The 26,088-nt window shown below is 43.7% G+C and overlaps 1 protein-coding gene across 2 annotated transcripts in view; it reads right to left on the reverse strand.

The window, feature by feature from the left end:
* The window catches only part of HMGXB3 (HMG-box containing 3), a 78,120-nt gene that overhangs the window by 43,643 nt on the left and 8,389 nt on the right, over positions 1–26,088 (reverse strand). For both annotated transcript variants that reach the window (XM_069763589.1, XM_069763590.1), the window contains exons 2-11: positions 13,140–13,281; positions 12,441–12,615; positions 11,114–11,605; positions 9,997–10,095; positions 9,419–9,550; positions 8,303–8,631; positions 7,146–7,306; positions 5,087–5,184; positions 3,993–4,088; positions 2,637–2,783 (exon numbers count right to left, since the gene is read on the reverse strand). In XM_069763589.1, coding sequence (XP_069619690.1) covers positions 2,637–2,783; positions 3,993–4,088; positions 5,087–5,184; positions 7,146–7,306; positions 8,303–8,631; positions 9,419–9,550; positions 9,997–10,095; positions 11,114–11,605; positions 12,441–12,615; positions 13,140–13,279 — 1,869 coding nt within the window. In that variant the 5' untranslated portion in view covers positions 13,280–13,281. The remainder of the gene's footprint in view (positions 1–2,636; positions 2,784–3,992; positions 4,089–5,086; positions 5,185–7,145; positions 7,307–8,302; positions 8,632–9,418; positions 9,551–9,996; positions 10,096–11,113; positions 11,606–12,440; positions 12,616–13,139; positions 13,282–26,088) is intronic.

A 26,088-nucleotide genomic window follows, 5' to 3' on the forward strand; every position in this document is an offset into this window, starting at 1 on the left:
ATGTATAGGAGGAGCAGCTTCATCCAGAGCACTTTGCAGGGTTTCATTGTAATGCTTCATTGCAGAATCAGGACATGAGATGGAGGAGATAGGGGCCAATGAGGACTGCAAGTTCTTCATAAGTTTCTGGGTGTTAATGGCCTGTATGTTTCTATAAGTGTGGAAAGTGGGGGTGACCTGAGCGGGATGGCAGTTCTTGATAGAGAATGAAAGAAGGTTGTGGTCAGAGAGCGGGAGAGGGGAGTTTGTGAAATCATCCACTGAGCAAAGTCGGGAGAAGACCAAGTCAAGGGAGTTTCCATCTTCATGTGTTGGAGAGTTAGTATGCTGCGAGAGGCCAAAAGAGGAGGATAGAGATAAAAGGTGAGAAGCAGATGGGGAGAGGGGAGAGGCAATGGGGATGTTGAAATCACACATGATAAGGGTGGGGGTGTCACAGGAGAGAAAGTGTGGAAGCCAGGTGGCAAAGTGATCCAGGAACTGATGAGAGGGGCCGGGAGGACGATACACCACCGCCACTCGCATGGAGAAGGGGACGTAGAGTCTGACCACATGGACCTCAAAGGAAGGGAAGACAAGTGAGGGTACTTGGGGGATAACTTGGAAAGTACATTTGGGTGAAAGGAGCAGGCCAACGCCTCCACCTGCTCTATTGTCTGATTTTGGGGTATGAGAAAAGTGTAGTCCACCATATGAAAGAGCAGCAGCCGCGGTGGTGTCTGACTGCTGAATCCAGGTTTCAGTAAGAGCCAGGAGATTAAGAGAATTAGAAAGGAAGAAGTCATGAATGAAGGAGAGTTTATTACACACAGAGCGAGAATTCCAAAGGGTACAATTGAAAGAGACAGAAGGCATGCAGGGAATATTAATAAGGTTAGAGGGGTTTCTGGGTGTAGCAATTGGGAGGTTTGACTGGCTATAACATGGGGGGCCGGGGTTTGGAGAGATGTCTCCAGCGACTAGGAGAAGGAGGATCGAAAGAGTGAGCAGATGTTTAAGTGATTTGTGAGAGCGTCTCTTGTGTTGGATGGTGGGACTGAATGGATCTGTGCTGTTAAGCAATGTGAATAGAGCATGAGTGCTATACATAGGAGAGGCAAGGACAGAGGGACCGATATGGATGGAGTGTAGAGAGTTAATGCGAGGGCGGTGAATGTGAGTGAATGCAGCAGCCAGAACATAGATTATACAAATAAATATGGTGAGTATTTGTGCTGTTTTAAGTGAATATGGATTAGATTCAGATTGTCTTACCTGTCTCCTGCCCTGTCTAACTGCCATGTTATAACTGCCGAGTACTTAGAAAAAAAAGTACTTTGAAATTTTGAAATACCTACTTCGATTTTGATAAGGTTTCACTTGAGAATCCCAAGTGCATGCTGGAATACTCAAACAGGACGTCATCAGGGCGTAGAGGAAACGGTCACTGCTGCAGTCTCTGACTCCATTTAGAAACAAAGCGTCATCCGTGGCATCCACCTCAGGGGCTGGGCTAGTCATTGCTGTACTGAAAATGCGTTGGTTGTCAATTCCGATATACGCTCAGTAAGAGCTCCCTAGTTAGTGGGCAATATTCTTTTCAGTGCACAGTGACAGTGCGCTCCATCCCTGGCTCTAATTAGAAGTGCCAAGAGAGTGCACTGTCAGCGCAAATTGTAAGGAGAATTTAGAATGTAAAAAAATGTTCGTTTCAGACCACCCTTTTAAGTCCTTGTCTTTTAGCGTAATTACCTCCGATAGGTGGCACTAGATAGATAGCTTTATTTCTTCTTGAGGAGAGCAAATATGCATACCCTTTTTCCCAGGAAACATTGCCTGGTCTATAAGAACCCCCACACCAGTTGATAGTCCCCACAAAGACAATCAGTACCCACTACATATTTTTTGATCTTTGCATACAAAAGAACACCTAAATCTGATAGGGGGTTTAACTAAATACGCCTTGCCCTATCAGAATGCTGTCAGATGTACAGTCCATTAAAAATATATTGTGTAAGTCAGTATAGAGATGGCGCCTGCAGATAGGAACTATATAAAGGCCTATGTTCCGATTTTTCACCCAATGAGATAATATACTGTAGTTGTCTGACAACATATCTTGAGGCGTTATAATAAATGAAATGTGGATTACATCTGCGCTGCTGCGACAAATAATAGATCCAGATATACTGTTAGGGTGTTCGGGTGGTTTATTCAACGCGTTTCGAAGCTCAAAGGCTTCTTCTTCAGGAAGTTTCCACACACAGACCTGTGTTTCATTTATTATAACGGTTCTGAGAGGTCGCAACGCCGACCTGTGGATCTGCAGCAGCTGACAACTACACGCTTGTACTGTGTACTACCAGGTGAGCAGTTCTCTCACAATTGATTAAGAACAATCCTGGGGATAAGACCCTATTTGCGCTTTTTTTGTCTCCTATCTTTCAATACTAGTAACATATCTTGAGGTGGAGACCAAGTTCTCATGTCGAATGTAGGCCAGGACCAAGACCGACTTGGGATCCGGTGGGGTTTCAGCAGACGAACTGTCACCCATCTGACTTTTAATATGTCGGAGTCCCATAAAAGTCTATATTTAGGCGATCTCTAATAAAGCAGACATGCAATTGACTTGGAAACCGTGTATAAACACTCACAGATCTGGTTTCTTTCTCTGTTTTGTCCTTTGTCAGACTGAATCCACAGTTTGGACAGGTTTTCGGCTTATGTCTGTTGGTATACATGAAATTGCAGAAAACATTTTTACACTTTCCTCTCCCCCGCTGTGTAGCCAAGCCCAGGTCCTGATAAAGGAAGACAGAATGGAAGATGTGATGTAATTTTCCTTCCAACTGTGGCCATGGAATTTTGAACAACTTTGCAAAGTATAGGAGGAAATTAAATTGTCTAATATTTATCAGTCTTCACGTTTTTTGTGTTTTTCTAATTGTACATGGAAACTAATTTCACTGGTTGCTACGATAACTCATCCGCACTCCGCACATAGGAACTGTTTAGAAGATATCTCTCGTCGCTGCTGTTAGAAGCAGATGCTGGTGGGTAAAACAGCCAGCAAAACACCCTGCATTGAGTGAGCTAAGCTCTTAGGTCCGCTCCATTAACCTGCACCTGAAACTGAAATTACTGGAATGTCAGGGATCAATTGCAGCACTATAAATGGTTCAAAATCAGCAATCAGAGCAAGCTCCGATCGCTGCTGTTAGAAGTAGATGCCGGCTGGGTAAAACAGCCAGCAAACCACCCTACATTAAGACAACTCAGCTCTTGGGTCCGCTCCATTAACCTGCACCTGAAACTGAAATTAATGGCATGTTTGGGATCATTTGAAGAACTATAAAAGGTTAAAGAGCAGAAATCAGAGCAAGCTCAGTTCGCTGCTGTTAGAAACAGATGCCGGCTGGGTAGAACAGCTAGCAAACCACCCTGCATTTAGTGAGCTCAGCTCTTGGGTCCACTCCTCTAACCTGTACCTGAAATTACTGGATTGTCAGGGTCAATAGAAGAATTATAAATTGTTAAACAGCAGCAATCAGAGCAAGCTCCGTTCGCTGCTGTGAGCAGATGCCGGCTGGGTAAAACAGCCAGCAAAACACCCTGCATTGAGTGAGTTCAGCTCTTAGGTCCGCTCCATTAACCTGCACCTGAAATTGAAATTACTGGAATGTCAGGGATTAATTGTAGCATTATAAATGGTTAAAAATCAGCAATAAGAGCAAGCTCCAATCGCTGTTGCTAGAAGCAGATGCCGGCTGGGTAAAACAGCCAGTTAATCATCCTGCACCTGACATAGAAATTACTGTTAGTTCCTATTTCAGGAGGGGTTTATTACCACACATTTACATTGTACTCTACTTAGTCAAAGCATATTAATGCAGATTTCGAACCACAATTTTGCATCAAATATGCAATGTGTGAACTCTAACAGGAACATTATTACTTGTACAGGCTTTGTACTTGTTCTTTGGAAGATGAAGGCTGTGATATATACCTACCAGGGCCACCGGGCAGCTATATTTATATGGTGGGAAGGAGTCAGTCACCACTTTTATCTGTGGTTGGGGTACAGGTGCCTGGAGGTCTGTTCTTACCTGGCAATAAGGAACAAGCAAAAATGAAAGCATAATAATAATAATAAAATACTATAAAAGATAGGAAAAATTACACAAAGAGGTAAAACAGGAAAAAAACATTAATGCAACAATCATTTCTTTTAGAGCATTTTTAGAATGAATTAAGACTGGACGTTACTATGAAAAGGATAATCAACTTCAAAAAGCTCCATTATTATGGCTGCATCCATTGCACCTTATTATGAGGTTTGATAGACAGCTGTCTCTCCCATCGCCCCCATACACAAGACCACGGTGAGACGGGGGCTCCTATCTTCTCTATGAGAGTGCCGCTGCCAGAGAAGTCTTACCTCTCCGCCAAACAAAAGGATTGTCCGCTGAAATTCTAGCGGCCCAATCCCCATGTAAGAAGCCCCCCATACACACACTAGATGCAGAAATCATTGAGCTTGGCCCACTTTCATGAAATGTATATTGGGGACTTAACACACCAACCCAAATGCGATGTTGAATTTGCACACAATGGAGGACCTCCCGACGTTGTCAGAAACCAACACTTTAGTCTTCGGCACAGATACCTCAGACATTTCCTGAATACAATCTGCCCTCGTAAAGCGTATGGTCGTCATCATGGAGGGGTTTCCTGCATGAGACCATCAATGATACAAAGACCCAACACGTCCATGATTGACGTGATCAGAAGCTGAAACCCCGGCTGAGCACGATGACCCTATCATGAGTAAGAGGTACGGCTTCTCCCCGCCCCACTTCCCTTGGTCTTTCCTTATGTATACACATGGGGACCCGCTCCTCGTACTTGTCAGCCTAGTCCTACTGGCGCCTTAAAGAAGGTTTTATCAGAAACACTGCAGCGTTTCAATGTAAAACATTGGCAGCGGTAACAGAGGCGCCAGTGATCAGATTGTGCCCCCCTTCCTCAGCTACAATATGACATTTCTGCAAAGAAATAATCCCCCCGACTGAACGCGCATAAGTTGGTACATATATATATTTACCGTGATGTCCTGAGTCACTGGCTGCTGTAACACCACTTGCCCCAGCTGCTTCAATGTGCTGGCCTTTAGCCCCGTGGACGAGATAAGGTTGTGAGTATCTACGAGAGAAGTGTTTTTATTTTTTTTTCAATGTTGTTTCCACTTTGCTATAAGGGGTATCGTTTCTCCTTGTGGAGAGTGACAAGCTATGCCTGGTATGTCAGAGTGAGGAGACTTAAAAGCCATGTATTCTACTCTAAGAATTTACATTTGAAAATTGTAGCATGCATGGCTTACAAAAGTCTCCTCACTCTGACATGCCCAGCATAGCTTGTCACTCTCCACAAGGAGAAACGATACCCCTTTCACCCCAGTCCACTCTCATCTAACCAAATCAGATCTCATACTTTGCACTGATGAGGGGCAAAACAGGAGGTCACTGCTCACCCGTCCTCAGCGGAGCAATGGATGCAGGTTTCAGCAGTTTGGACTACACTAATGATCCCCTGCATACAGACTGCCACAAGCTCCACATAATCTGTACCTGACAGTAGGATACCAATAATAACTACCGTAGTAGCATTGGCGTGAATCGATTCACAGGCCAAGGTCCATTGTCCATGACAGTGATCTCAGGCCGCAGGACGGGAGCCCTGAGAACCGCCACTTATCATCTGCAGCTCTTCTTTTGATTTGCTGATCTGGCGCGAGATGATCGCTGCAAGATGCACATGTGACATCGTTCCAGGTTGGCCAATCAGAAGAGCTGTGGATGTCGGGAGGTTGGAGGCGGCTCTCGTGGCTCCCGTCCTGCAGCCACACATCACTGACGTGGATCGTGCAAATTGGTTTGTGCCAACTAATCGCTGTGTATAAAAAAAGTGTACATTCTTGAAGAATGAATCCTTCTGTCTCCAGGCTTTCCAGTAACCACTTTAGATAAATGTGGTCATCAAGAGAAACATTCAAGGGGTATATTTGGTTTCTACTAAGTTAAAGGGAATCTGTCACCCCATTTTAGGCCTATGAGCTAAGGCCACCGCCATCAGGGGCTTATCTACAGGATTCTGTAATGCTGTAGATAAGCCCCCGCTGTATCCTGAAAGATGAGAAAAAGAGGTTATATTATACTCACCCAGGGGCGGTCCGATGCGCGTCGCGGTCCGGCGGCGCCCATTTTCATGCGATCACGTCCTCTTCTTGTTTTCCTGCCGCGGCTCCTGCGCAGGCGTACTTTGTCTGACCTGTTGAGGGCAGAGCAAAGTACTGTAGTGCGCAGGCGCCGGGCCTCTCTCACCTTACCCTGTGCCTGCGCACTGCAGTACTTTGCTCTGTCCTCAACAGGTCAGACAAAGTACGCCTGCGCAGGAGCCGCGGCAGGAACACAAGAAGAGGACGTGATCGTATGAAGATAGGAGGCACCAGACCGGACCGCAGCGGGACCGCCCCTGGGCGAGTATAATCTAATCTCTTTTTCTCATCTTTCAGGATACATCGGGGGCTTATCTACAGCATTACAGAATGCATTACAGAATGCTGTAGATGTGCCCCTGATGGCAGTGGCCTTAGTTTATAGGCCTAAAATGGGGTGACAGATTCCCTTTACAGAAGGATTTTTGGCACTCAGCGTAAAAAAAAAAATCTTTCTTGGAGCCTTCATTGGAGGACACAGATATCCATGGGAGGCAGCAATAGCGACACCAACGTTCCGATCATTCCTTGGCACAAATCGCATGCTGAGAGGAGCACCTGGGTGCATGCAATTCGTCCCGAGGAACGATCGGAGCACCCCTTAAATGTTGCTCCTGATGACCACATTATCTATCTGACCGTTGCGACCACGGATCGGCTGCAGATTCAGGTGACAAGTCACTTCCAAGTCAACTTATCCCGTAGCCAGAGCGTATGGATAGGACACTATTACTTCCAAGAGGAGCAAGTCTAGAGAAGCCGGGAAATTGCAGAGGTACATCACACTTATTTCCTTATTTTATGGAACACCCCTTTAATTATTATAAGAGAATAATATGGGGAAAAACAAAAGACTAACTGTAAGTAAAAGACTGCGGTTGCTCATTACCGGGTTTTAGAATGGTCAATGTGTTGCCTGCTCCCTCCATGCTGATTCCTCGGTTTGCACTGGCCGGGGCTGGGAGTATCGCTCTTATGGGCTTGGACGCGGCCGCAAGTGGTTTAGCTGCACATTTTGCGTCTGCTTTATGGGCTGATGAAGAAGATGTCCTATTATAGTAAGAAAAAAAAGCAGAATAATGAAAAAAAAAAGTAAATATTAACCCAAGCCTGTAGTGTTAAAGGGGTTTTGCATTTTTGGAAAACCTGTCACCCAGATGCTGTCAAAAAAAAAAAAACAAGCTGAGCCCATTTCACCTCTCCAGGGTCCAGTGCAGAGTCTCCGCCACTGCTCTCGGGGGTCTTCTATTGTCTGCAGTGCTGACGGCAGGTGGAAAGCGCTACAGCCAATCAGTGCGCTTCATCCTGAGGCACGAGCTGCTGAGCTCACTGAATGGCTGCAGTGCGGATAACTGGACCTGGGGAGGGTGAGTAAAGTGCGTGGGTTTTTTTTGCTTGTTTTAAACAATCTGCAGTCAGGGGCACAAGGGTTTTCTGAAATTGGAAAACCCCTTTAATCTAACACAATAATAACCTTCTGGAATTTCGCTTGCAGTTGTACATCAGGAACTGCAGGAATCTCAGGTTGAGCCACAAAGATAAGCGGAAGATCAGGACTAGTTGGCAGGATCCATGGATTTCTATGAAGCCTGGGTGACTGTAACCATGGCTGCTGTTACCTATGTACCTATTGTGATAGGACGACCAGTGTCCTCAGCAATTTTGATCTATTCATTTTAATAAGAGGCAATTTGAATATTAAATCTCCAAGAGGAGGATGGCACGGCGAATAAACCTCCTAACCTTGGCATGCCAGAACTGGTATGTCACCCTCCACAAGGAGAAACGTTACCCCTTAGGCCCTAGTACAGAGCCTCTCACCTAGCCAAATTAGATCTCATACTTTGCACTGATGAGGCGCAATACCCCCGAAACACCGTGTCTGCAACTAGAGATTCTGATTTGGCTTTAATCCAAAATTATATTGCAAGACTTGTCAAAGGGTGGATAGTGACTTGAAGGATCGCTGCTTCCAACAGGTGGCGCTATAGAGATCAAGTCCTCTTCCTCTCTGAAGAGGCAATTTGCATTAAAAAATATACTCACTTTGAAGAAACTTGTGATGACCCTTTAGACCGTCCAGACGCGGGTGGTTTCTCGGTCCTGTCGGCATCATGCTCGGATCCCTGCGGACACTCCGCCTGCTCCGTCCCTTGTGCCTCATCATTGTCTTCTGCTACGAAATGAGCTTCTGAGACGATCACCTCCTCCCACTCCTCACTCTGGGCTAGCGGGGTAGCTTGTAGGATATGACTGACCGCCTCTGTATTCTCCTTTTCCGTTGCCTTAGACTCACTCGGAGTGATGGCAGACCGTTCATCCGGTCTGTCGGATGGTGGTGCTGAGACTGGGCTCTTTTCTTTTGATAGTTTCCCCTGCAATAATTTTCAAAATAAAGTCCAATAAGTTGTCAATTAATGGAAGACTGTGAACGATCTAGCAGTTCTCAACTATCCAGTGGATAAATGACACCTTGCTTAGACCAGAACAACCTTTTAAATAAAAGGGTTTTCCTACTATGGTAAGTGATCGATCAGTGCAAAAACATGTGGGGCGACCACCACTAATCCTTAAAAAGGGTTTTCCACTATATTTTTACAATTCAAGAGAATCTGCCAGCAGGTTTTTGCAATTTAATCTTAGACAAACAAAATATAGAGCAAAAGAGCCTGATTCCAGGGATGTGTCACTTAATAGGCTGTGTTGAAGTTTCAATACAATCAGTATTTTATCAGCAGGAGATTATCACTGCAGGACTAGGTCTCACGTGCAGAGCAGTCAAGCTAATACGTGCAACCCCGCCCCCAGCACTGATTGGCAGAATGCTGAGAATGTACACAGGAAGCTGCCAATCCGGGGTGTGGGTGGGGCTTTACACAGCTCAGCATTCTGAGCACTGCTACATTTACAGGAGATAAATCAGGGATTCTATTAAAACTGCAGCAAGCAGCCCAGTAAATGACACATCCCCGGAATCAGGGTCTCTGCCCCTCCATCGTGCTGCTGTCACATTACATAGCATTAAGAATGTTAGCTATTTGCTGTTACTTCTTTGCGGTGTTTCCATGCAGCTGATTTTTACCTATTCTGATCCCAAATATGGATACTGTGATGAAGGGGCAGAAAAGCAGTTCTCCATGTATGCCATTAATATACACTTACCTTTGGAACCCATTTACCGCCTAGGAACTGATTGCAGACAGGACATTTAGGGGGCTTGTGTCTTGTCACATAAGAAAAAGTGCAGGTGGGGTTGGTGCAGTTCCCGCGTCCTCTTCTCGTGTATGTGGTCGCCTGCAGCATAGAAACAAAATGTATTGTACTCACACTATTATGGTAGATAGATAAATTATTTATTACAAAATAAGTCCCACAAATGTAATCCACAGTAGGGTACAGTGCCCTAAAGTAGAAAAAAAAAGACAAATTGTAAAAAATATGTGCAGGGCTCATCTGTACAGATACGCAAGATCAGTCAGTATAAAACACAAACATAAAAAAATGTACAAAAATTGTGAGCCAAAAACATAATTCCCGCGGGCCGTTTTTTTTTTTGCATAAATATTAATACACTACCATCAGATCATAGCACATAATCAAACAGTGGATAGGTCATAAAGATCATAATAACAGCCAATCTTCATTCACTATGCAGAGCAATAAATGACAAATAAAGAACATAAAAGAATACAAAAAGTATGGGTTAGACATTCTTCTCTTTCTTTTATGCTATTACTCACCAATTTGATAGTTCGGGAGGGTTCTGTGAGGGAGCGACTAGTTATGGGCATCATAATATATTGGGAAGCAGGGGGTGCAGTGCACGGCTCATCTGTGTCCTGTGTGAGACAAGAGAGAAACAATCAATACAAAGTAACTCAAAAAAGGAGAATAAAAAGGTCCAGAGATCCTCAGTCTGCTGCAGAGGTAGGTTAGAGGCATCCATAACTAGCAGTGGAAGATGGGTTGTGTGTGCCTGTAAGCAGTTCATTGCATTATAATCTATGGGAGCTATGTAAAATATCTCTAAATAGAAAACCTGCTTAAAACAAACCAGATGCAAGAAGACAAAGTGCCCTACAAGTTAAATTAGGGTTGTGTTCACGTCCACATCAGAGGCTCAATTCAGAGCCTCCGTTGAAGATTCCAACAATTTTGAGACATGACTGCCCCAGATGAAGCTCATTAAAGCGAAACACAACTTGGGCGGATGTAGATTTTAATGGTTATGATACGTAGCTTTTTACTTACTGTTTAAAAGTATAATACGACTGCTTGAACCTACTCCCTTACTCCCTTAAACAATATTGTACGATTCTTCTGTGATCTTCCCTAGGACAAGCTCTGTTCCAACTCCATTTGTTGTCAGTAGGACTGCCATTGAAATGAGAGAACAGTGCTCAGCTTTCTCCGGCATTCCCCAAAACAATGAATGAGGTGCAAAGCTTTGATTTCGGAACAGCTGGGAGTCACAACCTCAATAATCAACAAGTTATCTCCGATCCCAGAGATGACAGATCCAGTTCTCCAAAGGGCTATTAACATCTAGTTGTGTTACTCCCACTACCATATAAATAAATGCCCAGTTGCCTTCTCTCTTTTTTACAGTGACTGTCCCGAAAACTCGGCAAAATAAGATTTTCAGGCTAAACCATCAATCAAAGGCAATTTTCTTAATATGCAACCTATAGGCACATGAGATAATTGACTGCCCAAGACTTCTGCCACTACTGATCTTGCGGGAAATAAAGATAGTGTAATAAAGAATTACACTTCTCTGGTCTACACATTTACCCAAAACCTAATTTTTTATGATACAAATGTTCCTAAAAAAAGCCATGTCTTCTTCTGCATTACCTGGATTGCCATAACTGTGAGGACGGACATCTCCGACTGTGTGAGGGCAATGCCTCCATCTTCCTCGATGACCACATTCGCGCCTGGGTAAGTGCTGGTTTCTCCAATCTCTAAAGTAGCGTCATTAAGGATGATTTCTCCTGCTAGTTTCTCGGATAGCTGGGTATATACGCCCCCAGGGGCGACTTCCTGCATTGTGCCGCCTGGAGAGAAATTTGCCCCGTCTTCGATTAGACCTTCCATCTCTGTCATTTGGTCAGAGAGGTCAATCTGTTTGGGGTCCAGAGTAAAGATGCTCTGACCACCATTATGGGACAAAGCAGCAGAAGGAGCCAGGACGCCCGTCTCCCGGGACTGAGCGAGACATAGATCTACACGTTGAGGTTCATCATCAGGGATCCTTTTGGGTATCAGGATATATTCTGAACGAGGGAGGATTTTCCTAAAGCCTGGGACATCTGATATCATGGTGGACGAGCAGGACTTAATATTCTGGGTAAAAAAAAGAACAAGGATCACTTGAAGAACTTTTAGGTTATTTCTAGTTAGGGCCTTAGGGTGTTCAGAGCCTTCCGCCAATTTGCAGTTTACATAAAAATTAAAACATTTTTTTTTAAACTTAGCAAACAACTTATACACTATGTATATAGTACCTATCCAGAGTGTACTGTATTGTGTACCAGTGCGTTAATAATTCTGCAAGCTTCAGAGCTGAAATCACCCAGATTTCTTTTCTAGATCAAGGACTTTTCAATGATAATCTGCATACTGGAAAGTGCAATCTTAACACCTTGCCAGGACTCTACCTATTGATAGGTGATACTTGTATGATCATTAGGATCCCACTGATCATGAGAACAGGGATCTAGTTTTCTGGCTGGAATAGAATGGTGGTCACGGGACTGATGAAGATAGCCAAGCGCTGGACACAACTATCATTCCCACAGATATTGAAAAGGAGAGGTATGTATGTAGGACCACAGCCTATTCACCTGGAGGACGCAGGCCCCTGTTTTTGTGATCGGTGGTGTCATACTTTCCATGGATCGACCCCTTTAAATTACCGTAAGAATGTTATCCAATATTAGAAATTAAGTGGTTATCCAATGCCTCTTACTTCCACTAATGGAGTAGAGAGGGGATTCTGAGTTTGCATGGATGGCGGCCTGCCAGGTATCAGCAACTCTCACACATGGATGGATACCCAACAATCATGAATAAAAACTCATCTCCCAAAGTGGAAGATAGAGGTACAGAAAGACCCTCTTTGAAATAACAACTAGAATATCCCTTGAATAAAATGTCCTGTAAATTAATGGCCACTCACAGAATCCAGGCCTTCCTTCTCCAGCTTTGCTCGCTCCAGATAATAGCTCTTCTCGGCCACGCTGAGAAGTTTCCAGCTCTCGCTTATCTTCTTGTTGATCTCGGATTGGGGCAGGTGAGGCACCTCTTGTTGGACTTTCAGGTAGATGTCATAGTAGTAGAGCAGGTATGCCGACCTACAACATGACGGCTCGTCATCAGTACGTTTATAGATCACACTAGTAGGGATTACTGGTTGGTCTGAAGGGTCTAAATGAATCTGACAGCTTATGGGACGCAAATCGGTCAACACAGATCAGAACGTCTTCTGAGTTATCAATATAGAAAACAGAATTTATTTAAGTGGATTCAAGATTTGCTGAAACCCCCATTGATCTTGAGAACAGGGACCTTATGTCCCCCACCTATATGGATCAGCATCTACAAAGAGTGTCTCTCACTGGAGGACCCAGCGTGTCAGTGCATTACAACGATAGCCCACTTATTTTATTGGACACCCTGTAATACTTATTTCCACCAGCGGAGGAGCTGCTGGGAAATCAAACACTTGCTGCCACATTGCCATGCAAATTTATGCATTTTTAGAAACTCCCAGAAGTGGGACACCCAGTGATCAGCTTACTTTTGTAGGGTCCTTCCAATGGAAAAGCACTGCCTAAAGTGGACAAGTCATAGGTGCCAAGGAGCTGGTGTAAATTACCTTGGCTTCTTCACGGTCTCTCCTTGTTCTGAGCAGCCCCTGTATTTCTTCTTCTTCACTGGAGGCTTAGCAGGGACATAGTGTTCCTCCATCTCTTCAGACTCCACTGTTACCTCATTACCATCAAAAGGATCATCCATTTCTAAAGGAATAAAAGTGGTACTCTAGCTTTAAATTACAACCTAGAGAGACGACCGTGCACATGATCATTTGCTATAAACCGGTGTGGGAAATGCCAGTCTTAATAAATCTGCCCCGTAGTTCTAGCTTCAATTATGTCTAGGACCTCTTAAATTGATGATCTATCCTAATGATAGGCCATAAATACTGATTAATGGGGTTTGATGCCCATCACCCTCACTGACCAGCTCCTGGAAGTGCACAGACCTGGAGAACCACAGCTCCGAATATTGTGACCACTCTCAGGTACTGCAGCTTAGTTCCCAATTTTTACGTTTGTGCTTTTGTTTTTATACCTAAGCTTGTTCCTACTCATAACTTTTTTTTTATTTTTATGTCTGCATAGCCAATTGAGGACTTTTTTGTTGTTGTTTTGAAGAACACCATTCGTTATACCATATAACATGCTGAAAAGTAGGGCAAAAAAAAATCTGAAGCAGTGTGAAATGGTCAAAAAAAATGTAATACAACCATAGGTTTTTTTAGCGGGTTCATTTTTTGACGATTTAATTGTGCAGTAAACATGACCCGGTAACAGAAATTTGTATGGGTATTTTCAGATTTAAATGGGTTGTCCGGTCTTGAGGTACAAGTCTGCAGTCATTAGGCTGGGTTCCCATTGCGTTATGGGACCGCGTTTAATGGACAGCGTTGCACGGCGAAATTAACGCCGTGCAACGCCTCCGTTAACGCGCCCATTGAAGGCAATGGGAACGCGCTTCACTAGCGCGTGCCATGTTCGGCACGAGCTAGCGACGCGCCGGTGATTCCTGGCGCGCCGCGGACGCTGCTTGCAGCGTCCGAGGCGCGCCCGCGATCCGTTCCCCGCTCTCGCAGATCGGGGATCTGCGAGAGTGGGGACGTTACCGCGACCCCGACCGCAGCCCCATAGAAAACATTGCGTTAGCGCAATCCGCTAGCGCTAAACGGATTGCACTAACGCAATGTGACCCTAGCCTTATATGTGACTGCAGGCTTGTGAATCTTCACAGTGTGGGAGCGGCAGACACATGACCATAAGTATGTGATTTACATACGTGCAGTCATGTGCAGACTAGACGTGCGCGGCCTCTCTCAATGCAAATGTACCAAGTTAGACCGGACACGTCTAGTTGGAAAGTGCCCAGAAGTATACATAATGCATACATAGCCCATGCACCCGAAGTGTGCGCGCTGTGAGGACTCACAAGTCTGCAGTCACATACAGGGTACATATAGTGCTCCCCAAGGTTGGACAACCCTTTTAAGTGGTTACAAAAATTCTGAAGCTTGTTAAAAAAAAAATTAGGTTGTGTGTCGCTATTTTTCAAGATCCGTAACTTTTTACATTTTTCCATCCATGGAGCTGAGAATTTGTTTTTTGCATGGGGAGCAGACAATGTTCTTAGATTAATTTTCGGGTACATACGCTGTTTTGGTCGCTTTTATTTGCATTTTTTGGAATAGGTCTAGTGAAAAAATTCAGTATTGCAAAATATAGTAAAAATCACAATCTTTTATGAAGCCAAGCCACTGGCTCAGCTTCATGGGAGCAGAAGGATGGAGGCTGCAGGGGTGTTGGCACCTGCTCCACACAAAGCTGGCACTGCAGCCCTTAAATCCTGCCGTCAGAGTCGGATATTGACACTTAAGTGATTAATGGAAAGGGCTCTGATCTCTGCTACTGGAAGCAGATGCCGGCTGTTTTAACACAGCTGACACCTGCACCAAAAGTGTGACAAGTCTGTGGTACACATTGTGAAGGGGTTAAAGGGAAGCAGGGTTTTGCTATGCAATCTAAAGATAACATGCTGTAGGGGTTAAAACATAGATTGCAGCAATGCCTCTCTTACCTAGCTCAGTGGTTTTATTTGCTTGCAATGATCATTTTAGCAGCAGGAGTTTATCATTGCTCTGACTACAGCAGCAGTGTCTGATTGTCCGACTCCGCCCCCTCCTGTGCCAAGCAGCTCACTGTCTATGGACATTGTATAGACAGAGCCTGGTGTGGGCGGGGTTAGCTTCCTCAGCTCTGCTGCATTGCTAAATCTAAAAGCTCTGATTGTGTGAGAATTGCTGCACCTAGTAATCTAAGTGATGCATCATTGGATTCAGGCTCTCTTTACGTAAAGCTGCTCTCAGATGAGGAAGCAAAAACTTGCTGGGAATTTATTTAAGTAAAGTCCACTGTCTTCAGTCAGAAAGGATCGCTTACAGGATACACACATCTCATACACCTTCCTGCTGCATATGGCCACATCTTATTTGCATGATCTAGTGTATATGTAATAAAAAAATAATAAAGTTGTCTCCGATATGTTTCTACATGAGAGATTATTACCCTCGAGGCATCAAATTAGTAATTACCTGCAAACTATATGCAAATACATGGAAATTAGCAGAATGCAGGGTAAATGATGCAGAAGATTAATAAGTGTGAATCATCGTCTACGCCGCTGTTCTATCATGTCCCAGTAATCCATTACTTCATTCCTTTCCAGGAATTTAAAGATCAGATCGTTAGATTATCAATCCTTTTACAAAATGTAATAAACAACAGTGTCCCACTAGTAAAAAGGTCTTGTAAGTAATAGCAAGACGTTTTATTCCCTCTTTTGTGTTTTCCTTCCATTTTTTCAAAAGCCATTTTTTTTTATTTTTCTACTGACATAGTTATAAAGGAGATTGGGGTTTTTCCTTTTTGTTGTTTTCTACGTTGTTTTGTTTGTGAGACAAATTCTAGGTTGGAAGGACAATATTCATTGTACCATATGATATACTGGAAAACATGGAAGAAAACAAAACAGCAATGCTGAAGAAAAATGCAATGCTGTCGTTATTTGGGGGTTTTTTTTGTTGAGGGATGGAGTCGGAGTCCATTTTGGTGGAGCCAGAGTCATGGAAATTGAGGAGTTGGAGTCGGAGGTTTGGCTTACCGACTCCACAGCCCTGGCAGTCGGAGTCATGTAGTCGGAGCCAATTTTGGTGGAGTCAGAGTCGGTGTCATGGAAATTGAGGAGTCGGAGGTTTGGCTTACCGACTCCACAGCCCTGATTGACACCACTGCAATCAATTATTGAACTCAGTGGCTCTGCTGATATAGATGGGAGAAGTTGATGAGTTCAGCGACTGGCTGCATTAGGGATGAACGCTCCTAAAGCGACGTCACCGCTGCAGCCAAACAGCAGAGACTGGAGCAGCAGCGGGGATCTGGCCCTTGAGCAGGAATAGGCAAGTATCATCTGGTTTATTTTACGAAACTGCTAGCATTTGAAGAAAGATGAAAACCCCATTTAATAAGTGTATAGTTGGCACGTCCTTGCTCAATACAAGATGGGTTCTGCCCGGGATTATACATATCGCATAACTGTTCCTGGCGCAGACACGGGCGAATCCTCGCAGCGCTGCGTGCACTAGGAGGATTTGCAAGTCTGCAGTTGCGCACAGTGACTGCAGACTTGTGATTCTAGACCGGACAGCCCCTTTAAGCCTCATTTGCAGTTCAAACTTGTCTATTCATGTCAAAGGGCCTGTGGGGAAAAAAAGAGAAGAAAAAAGAACAAGACAGCAAACAGATGCCATCCATGTCATCCGAGCGCCGTCTGATTTTTACTGTTAAATGGATAGGAAAAACTATATACGTATATATCTACATAGGAGAAAAATAGAAGCGACTAAATATGGGTGAAATTTGGATTCTGCACACTGATGAAAAATGGCCCAATTTTTTCCTAAAGGATAGTAAAAGCCAGGGTCATCAGATAGTACCACTTTATTTACAATTGGGTTTTTTTAACCCCTTAGTGACGGAGCCAAATTTTTGAAATCTGACCAGTGTCACTTTATGTGGTAATAACTCTGCAACGCTTCAACATATCCCAGTTATTTTGAGACTGTTTTTTCGTGACACATTATACTTTATGATAATGGTAAATTTAGGTCAATATGTTTTGTGTTTATTTATAAAAAATATCAAAAATTTGAGAAAAATGTTAAAAAAAATAGCAATTTTCAAAATTTGAATGATTATCCCATTAACCCCTTCATGACCAGGGGATTTTTCGTTTTTTCCGTGTTCGTTTTTCGCTCCCCTCCTTCCCAGAGCCATAACTTTTTTATTTTTCCGTCAATTTGGCCATGTGAGGGCTTATTTTTTGCGGGACGAGTTGTACTTTTGAACGACATCATTGGTTTTAGCATGTCGTGTACTAGAAAACGGGAAAAAAATTCCAAGTGCGGTGAAATTGCAAAAAAAGTGCAATCCCACACTGGTTTTTTGTTTGGCTTTTTTGCTAGGTTCACTAAATGCTAAAAATGACCTGCCATTATAATTCTCCAGGTCAGTACGAGTTCGTAGACACCTAACATGACTAGGTTATTTTTTATCTAAGTGGTGAAAAAAAATTCCAAACTTTGCTAAAAAAAAAAAAAAAAAAAAAAAAGGGCGCCATTTTCCCGATACTTGTAGCGTCTCCATTTTTCATGATCTGGGGTCGGTTGAGGGCTTATTTTTTGCGTGCCGAGATGACGTTTTTAATGATAGCATTTTGGTGCAGATACGTTCTTTTGATCGCCCGTTATTGCATTTTAATGCAATGTTGCGGCGACCAAAAAAACGTAATTCTGGCGTTTCTAATTTTTTTCCCGCTACGCTGTTTAGCGATCAGGTTAATACTTTTTTTTAATTGATAGATCGGGCGATTCGGAGCGCGGCGATACCAAATATGCGTAGATTTGATTTTTTTTTATTGATTTATTTTGATTGGGGCGAAAGGGGGGTGATTTAAACTTTTATGTTTTTTTTATTTTTTTCACATTTTTTTTAACTTTTTTTTTTTTAACTTTTGCCATGCTTCAATAGCCTCCATGGGAGGCTAGAAGCAGGCACAACGCGATCGCCTCTGCTACATAGCAGCGATCTGCTGATCGCTGCTATGTAGCAGAATTGCACGTGTGCTGTGAGCGCCGACCACAAGGTGGCGCTCACAGCCACCGGTCATCAGTAACCATAGAGGTCTCTAGGACCTCTATGGTTACAATATACAAGCATCGCCGACCCCAGATCATGTGACGGGGGTCGGCGATGATGTCATTTCCGGCCGCCCGGAAGCGGTAGTTAAATGCTGCTGTCTGCGTTTGACAGCGGCATTTAACTAGTTAATAGGTGCGGGCAGATCGCGATTCTGCCCGCGCCTATTACGGGCACATGTCAGCTGTTCAAAACAGCTGACATGTCCCGGCTTTGATGCGGGCTCACCGCGGAGCCCTGCATCAAAGCAGAGGAGCCGGCATCGGACGGTATAGTACGTCCGATGCCGGTAAGGGGTTAATCCATTTAGTCATACCACAGCAAACCATGAATAAATAACATTTCCCACATGTCTGCTTTACATCAGCATCATTTGCAAAATGTTATTTTATTTTGTTAGCATTTTAAGAGGATTAAAAATGTAGCAGCAATTTTTCATTTTTTCAAGGAAATTTACAAAAAATTTTTTTTAGGGACTTATCCAGGTTTGAAGTGACTTTAGGGGTCTCATATATTGGGAAACCCCTAAACGTGACACCATTTTAAAAACAGCACCCCCTGACATATTGAAAACTGCTGTCAGGTAGTTTGTTAACTCTTCAGGTGCTTTACAGGAATTAATGCAAAGTAGCATGACAGAAATGAAAATGTGTATTTTTACCACCTAAATGTCGCTAACTTCTGAACAGATTACTACAGCCGTCAGACTCTAAAGCCGCTATTTGGTCGTGAATTGCCACGGCAAACATCAGGACAACAAAATCATGATCTGAGGGCACCAATTTGGTTAAATAGGAAGCCCCCACTCTGTTAACCATTTATAATGATGTAGTCACTATTGACAGCAGCATCTAAGGGGTTAAACAGATGTGGATGGTGAAAACACTGATCGTGGCTGATGCAGCAAGTTGTCAGCTATAGTGTACAACCGACAGCTGCTGGATTGTCACCTGTGTGGGGATACTATGCTCTTATATCTCAGGTCAGTTAAAAGACGTATTGGCTGTCAATAAGGGGTTAAATCTACCATGTTCTTTTTTGGGAAAACTGACCGGGCGACATGATTCTCCAGGTTAGTACGAGTACACAGACACCAAACATGTATAGTTTTAACTTTATTTAAGTAGTGAAAAAAAAAATCTGAATTTAGTAAGGAAAAAAAAAATACCGCTTATGTCGTCATTTTCTGAGACCCGTAACATTTCCATTTTTCAGGATACAATATTTTTATATCCTCTTATTGCATTTCATTGCAATGTTGTGCAGGACAAAAAAAACTTAACTTTGGAGTTTTGATTATTTTTTCTCTTACATTTCATTTTGATAGATCGAACATTTCTGAACGCAACAATACAAAATACGTGTATTTTTTATTTTATTTTAATTCATTTTCAACGGCGCAAAAGGCCAGTGATCTGAAATATTTAAAAAAAAAAAAAAAAAAAAAAAAAAAACCTTTTTTTTTTCCTTTTACTGGCCTCAATAGTCCCCATAGGAGACTTGAAGCTGCTGCGATCGTCCGATCGCCTGTGCTGCACATACAGTCATGGCCAAAAGTATTAAATAATTAAATAAATAAGGCAGCACACTGCAGCGCTAGAACATACAAACTTGAAATACGAAATTTGAACTGCATCACTGCACTAGAAATATGAAAAATGAGAGCGTTTAGCGCATAAAAATGGCCAATTTTATGTGTACCTGGTAGCCACTCTACGGCATCTCTCTTATACCAGGTCCTACGCTTGCCTTACCTCGCTGAGAATAAACGTCTCCATCTGAATGGGTACATGTGAAACCTCTTCCTAGACTAAAATTCTCTCTCTCTGTGGAGGGGTATTGGACCTGCTGTAATTAAAACACCTGTGGCTAGGAGGCGGAGTGCACGATCAGAAGGCTAGAGAACACACTTCAAAAATGTATTTTATGCGCTAAACGCTCTCATTTTTCATATTTCTAGTGCAGTAATGCAGTTCAAATTTCGTATTTCAAGTTTGTATGTTCTGGCGCTGCAGTGTGCTGCCTTATTTATTTAACTATATATGAGTTGGCGACTCTAGGTTCAGCACCTGTTCACACTTAGTCTATGTTTGGATGTGCAGGTCAGGTTTTTGAAATGGCCAAAAGTATTGACATCCCTGCAATTCTGTCAGATAATACTCAGTTTCTTCCTGAAAATGATTGCAAACACAAATTCTTTGCTATTATTATCTTCATTTAATTTGTCTTAAATGAAAAAACACAAAATGAATTGTCCTAAAGCCAAATTGGATATAATTCCACACCAAACATAAAAAAGGAGGTGGACAAAAGTATTGGCACCCTTCGAAAAATCATGTGATGCTTCCCTAATTTGTGTAATTAACAGCACCTGTAACTTACCTGTGGCACCTAACAGGTGTTGGCAATAACTAAATCACACTTGCAGCCAGTTGACATGGATTAAAGTTGACTCAACCTCTGTCCTGTGTCCTTGTGTGTACCACATTGAGCATGGAGAGAAGAAATAAGACCAAAGAACTGTCTGAGGACTCGAGAAACCAAATTGTGAGGAAGCATGAGCAATCTCAAGGCTACAAGTCCATCTCCAAAGACCTGAATGTTCCTGTGTCTACCGTGCGCAGTGTCATCAAGAAGTTTAACCCCTCTCTGACCTTAGACCTACTATCCCGTCAGGTTGCCCTGGGCCTATCTGACCCTCGACGGGATAGTACGTCATAGCGATCGGCCGGGTGTCAGCTGCCTATCGCAGCTGACATCCGGCACAATGTGCCAGGAGCGGTCACGGACCGCCCCCCCCGGCACATTAACCCCCGGCACACCGCGATCAAACATGATCGCGGTGTGCCGGCGGTGCAGGGAAGCATCGCGCAGTGAGGGGGCTCCCTGCGGGCTTCCCTGAGCCCACCTCAGCAACGCGATGTGATCGCGTTGCTGCGAGGGTCTTTTCACCTCCCTCCCTGCTCCAGGCCCGGATCCAAGATGGCCGCGGCATCCGGGTCCTGCAGGGAGGGAGGTGGCTTCACAGAGCCTGCTCAGAGCAGGCACTGTGAAGCCTGAAGTGCTGCATGTCAGAACGGTGATCTGACAGAGTGCTGTGCACACTGTCAGATCACCGATCTGTGATGTCCCCACCTGGGACAAAGTAAAAAAATTTAAAAAAAATTCCACACGTGTAAAAAAAAAAATAAAAAAAAAAATCCTAAATAATGAAAAAAAAATATAAAAATTATTCCCATAAATTCATTTCTTTATCTAAATAAAAAAAACAAACAATAAAAGTACATATATTTAGTATCGCCGCGTCCGTAACGACCCCACCTATAAAACTTCAGTAAACACCGTAAGAAAAAAAAAAAAAACGAGGCAAAAAACAGCGCTTTATTATCATACCGCCGAACAAAAAGTGGAATAACACGCGATCAAAAAGATATATAAATAACCATGGTACCGCTGAAAACGTCATCTTGTCCCGCAAAAAACGAGCCGCCATACAGCATCATCAGCAAAAAAATAAAAAAGTTATAGTCCTCAGAATAAAGCGATGCCAAAATAATTATTTTTTCTATAAAATAGTTTTTATCGTATAAAAGCGCCAAAACATAAAAAATGATATAAATGAGGTGTCGCTGTAATCGTACTGACCCGAAGAATAAAACTGCTTTATCCATTTTACCAAACGCGGAACGGTATAAACGTCTCCCCCAAAAGAAATTCATGAATAGCTGGTTTTCAGTCATTCTGCCTCACAAAAATCGGAATAAAAAGCGATCAAAAAATGTCACGTGCCCGAATATGTTACCAATAAAAACGTCAACTCGTCCCGCAAAAAACAAGACCTCACATGACTCTGTGGACCAAAATATGGAAAAATTATAGCTCTCAAAATGTGGTAACGCAAAAAATATTTTTTGCAATAAAAAGCGTCTTTCAGTGTGTGACGGCTGCCAATCATAAAAATCCGCTAAAAAACCCGCTATAAAAGTAAATCAAACCCCCCTTCATCACCCCCTTAGTTAGGGAAAAATAAAAAAATGTATTTATTTCCATTTTCCCATTAGGGCTAGGGTTAGGGCTAGGGTTAGAGTTAGGGCTACAGTTAGGGTTGGGGCTAAAGTTAGGGTTAGGGTTTAGATTACATTTACAGTTGGGAATAGGGTTGGGATTAGGGGTGTGTCAGGGTTAGAGGTGTGGTTAGGGTTACCGTTGGAATTAGGGTTAGGGGTGTGTTTGGATTAGGGTTTCAGTTATAATTGGGGGTTTCCACTGTTTAGGCACATCAGGGGCTCTCCAAACGCGACATGGCGTCTGATCTCAATTCCAGCCAATTCTGCGTTGAAAAAGTAAAACAGTGCTCCTTCCCTTCCGAGCTCTACCGTGTGCCCAAACAGGGGTTTACCCCAACATATCGGGTATCAGCGTACTCAGGACAAATAGGACAACAACTTTTGGGGTCCAATTCCTCCTGTTACCCTTGGGAAAATACAAAACTGGGGGCTAAAAAATAATTTTTGTGGGAATAAAAAGGATTTTTTATTTTCACGGCTCTGCGTTATAAACTGTAGTGAAACACTTGGGGGTTCAAAGTTCTCACAACACATCTAGATAAGTTCCTTGAGGGGTCTAGTTTCCAATATGGGGTCACTTATGGGGGGTTTCTACTGTTTAGGTACATTAGAGGCTCTTCAAACGCAATGTGACACCTGCAGACCAATCCATCTAAGTCTGCATTCCAAATGATGCTCCTTCCCTTCCGAGCCCTCCCATGCGCCCAAACGGTGGTTCCCCCCCACATATCGGGTATCAGCGTACTCAGGACAAATTGGACAACAACTTTTGGAGTCCAATTTCTCCTGTTACCCTAGGGAAAATACAAAACTGGGGGCTAAAAAATAATTTTTGTGGGAAAAAAATTTTGTTTTATTTTTATGGCGCTGCATTATAAACTTCTGTGAAGCCCTTGGTGGGTCAAAGTGCTCACCACACATCCAAATAAGTTCCTTAGGGGGTCTACTTTCCAAAATGGTGTCATTTGTGGAGGGTTTCAATGTTTAGGCACATCAGTGGCTCTTCAAACGCAACATGGCGTCCCATCTCAATTCCTGTCAATTTTGCATTGGAAAGTCAAATGGCGCTCCTTCCCTTCCGAGCTCTCCCATGCACCCATACAGTGGTTTACCCCCACATATGAGGTATCAGCGTACTCAGGACAAATTGTACAACAACTTTTGGGGTCCAATTTCTTCTCTTACCCTTCGGAAAATAAAAAATTGGGGGCGAAAAGATAATTTTTGTGAATAAATATGATTTTTTATTTTTACGGTTCTGCATTATAAACTTCTGTGAAGCACTTGGTGGGTCAAAGTGCTCACCACACCTCTAGATAAGTTCCTTAGGGGGTCTACTTTCCAAAATGGTGTCACTTGTGGGGGGTTTCAATATTTAGGAACATCAGTGGCTCTCTAAACGCAACATGGCGTCCCATCTCAATTCCTGTCAATTTTGCATTGAAAAGTCAAATTGCCCTCCTTCGCTTCCGAGCTCTGTCATGCGCCCAAACAGTGGGGTATCGGCGTACTCAGAACAAATTGTACAACAACTTTTTGGGTCCATTTTCTCCAGTTACCCTTGGTAACAAAACAAATTGGAGCTGAAGTAAATTTTTTGTGAAAAAAAGTTAAATGTTCATTTTTATTTAAACATTCCAAAAATTCCTGTGAAACACCTGAAGGGTTAATAAACTTCTTGAATGTGGTTTTGAGCACCCTGAGGGGTGCAGTTTTTAGAATGGTGTCACACTTGGGTATTTTCTATCATATAGACCCCTCAAAATGACTTCAAATGAGATGTAGTCCCTAAAAAAAAAATGGTGTTGTAAAAATGAGAAATTGCTGGACAACTTTTAACCCTTATAACTCCCTAACAAAAAAAAATTTTTGTTACAAAATTGTGCTGATGTAAAGTAGACATGTGGGAAATGTTACTTATTACCGTATATACTCGAGTATAAGCCGAGATTTTCAGCCCAAATTTTTGGGCTGAAAGTGCCCCCCTCGGCTTATACTCGAGTCACGGTAGCGGTGGGGTCGGCGGGTGAGGGGGTGAGGGCGCTGAGGCATACTTACCTAGTCCCAGCGATCCTCGCGCTGTCCCTGCCGTCCCACGGGCTTCGGCGCTGCAGTTTCTTCCCCTCTTCAGCGGTCACGTGGGACCGCTCATTACAGAAATGAATAAGCGGCTCCACCTCCCATAGGGGCGGAGCCGCTTATTCATTTCTCTAATCAGCGGTGCCGGTGACCGCTGATAGAGAAAGAAGCTGCGGCACCGAAGACCAGGCAGAGGGACAGCGCGAGGATCGCCAGGACTAGGTGAGTATAGCATATTCACCTGTCCTCGTTCCAGCCGCCGGGCGCCGATCCATCTTCCCGGCCGGCGCCTCCATCTTCCCGGCGTCTCTGCTCTCTGACTGTTCAGGCAGAGGGCGCGATGACGCATATAGTGTGCGCGGCGCCCTCTGCCTGATCAGTCAGAGCAGAGACGCCGGGAAGATGGAGGCGCCGGAACGAGACGCCGGGAGCTGCAATCAAGGGAGGTGAGTATGTGTTTTTTTTTCTTTATTGCGGCAGCGGCGGCACAAATTTATGTGGAACATCTATGGGGCACAGTGAACGGTGCAGAGCACCGTATATGGCACAGCACAGCTATGGGGCACAGTGAACGGTGCAGAGCACCGTATATGGCACAGCACAGCTATGGGGCACAGTGAACGGTGCAGAGCACCGTATATGGCACAGCACAGCTATGGGGCACAGTGAACGGTGCAGAGCACCGTATATGGCACAGCACAGCTATGGGGCACAGTGAACAGTGCAGAGCACCGTATATGGCACAGCACAGCTATGTATGGGGCACAGTGAACGGTGCAGAGCACCGTATATGGCACAGCACAGCTATGGGGCACAGTGAACGGTGCAGAGCACCGTATATGGCACAGCTATGGGGCACAGTGAACGGTGCAGAGCACCGTATATGGCACAGCACAGCTATGGGGCACAGTGAACGGTGCAGAGCACCGTATATGGCACAGCTATGGGGCACAGTGAACGGTGCAGAGCACCGTATATGGCACAGCTATGGGGCACAGTGAACGGTGCAGAGCACCGTATATGGCACAGCACAGCTATGGGGCACAGTGAACGGTGCAGAGCACCGTATATGGCACAGCTATGGGGCACAGTGAACGGTGCAGAGCACCGTATATGGCACATCTATGGGGCACAGTGAACGGTGCAGAGCACCGTATATGGCACAGCTAGGGGGCACAATGAACGGTGCAGAGCACTATATGGTTCACACCTATGGGGAAATATGAACGGTGCAGAGCACTATATGGCACAGCTATGGGGAAATAATGATCTATTTTTATTTTTGAAATTCACCGGTAAATGCTGCATTTCCACCCTAGGCTTATACTCGAGTCAATAAGTTTTCCCAGTTTTTTGTGGCAAAATTAGGGGGGTCGGCTTATACTCGGGTCGGCTTATACTCGAGTATATACGGTAAGTATTTTGTGTGACACATCTCTGTGATTTAATTGCATAAAAATTCAAAGTTGGAAAATTGCGAAATTTTCAAAATTTTTGACAAATTTCCGTTTTTTTCACAAATAAACGCAGGTATTATCAAAGAAATTTTACCACTGTCATGAAGTACAATATGTCACGAGAAAACAATGTCCGAATTACCAGGATCCGTTGATGC

Source organism: Ranitomeya imitator, chromosome 4 (genome assembly GCF_032444005.1).
Source record: "Ranitomeya imitator isolate aRanImi1 chromosome 4, aRanImi1.pri, whole genome shotgun sequence".
NCBI classification, from domain to species: Eukaryota; Metazoa; Chordata; class Amphibia; order Anura; family Dendrobatidae; genus Ranitomeya; species Ranitomeya imitator.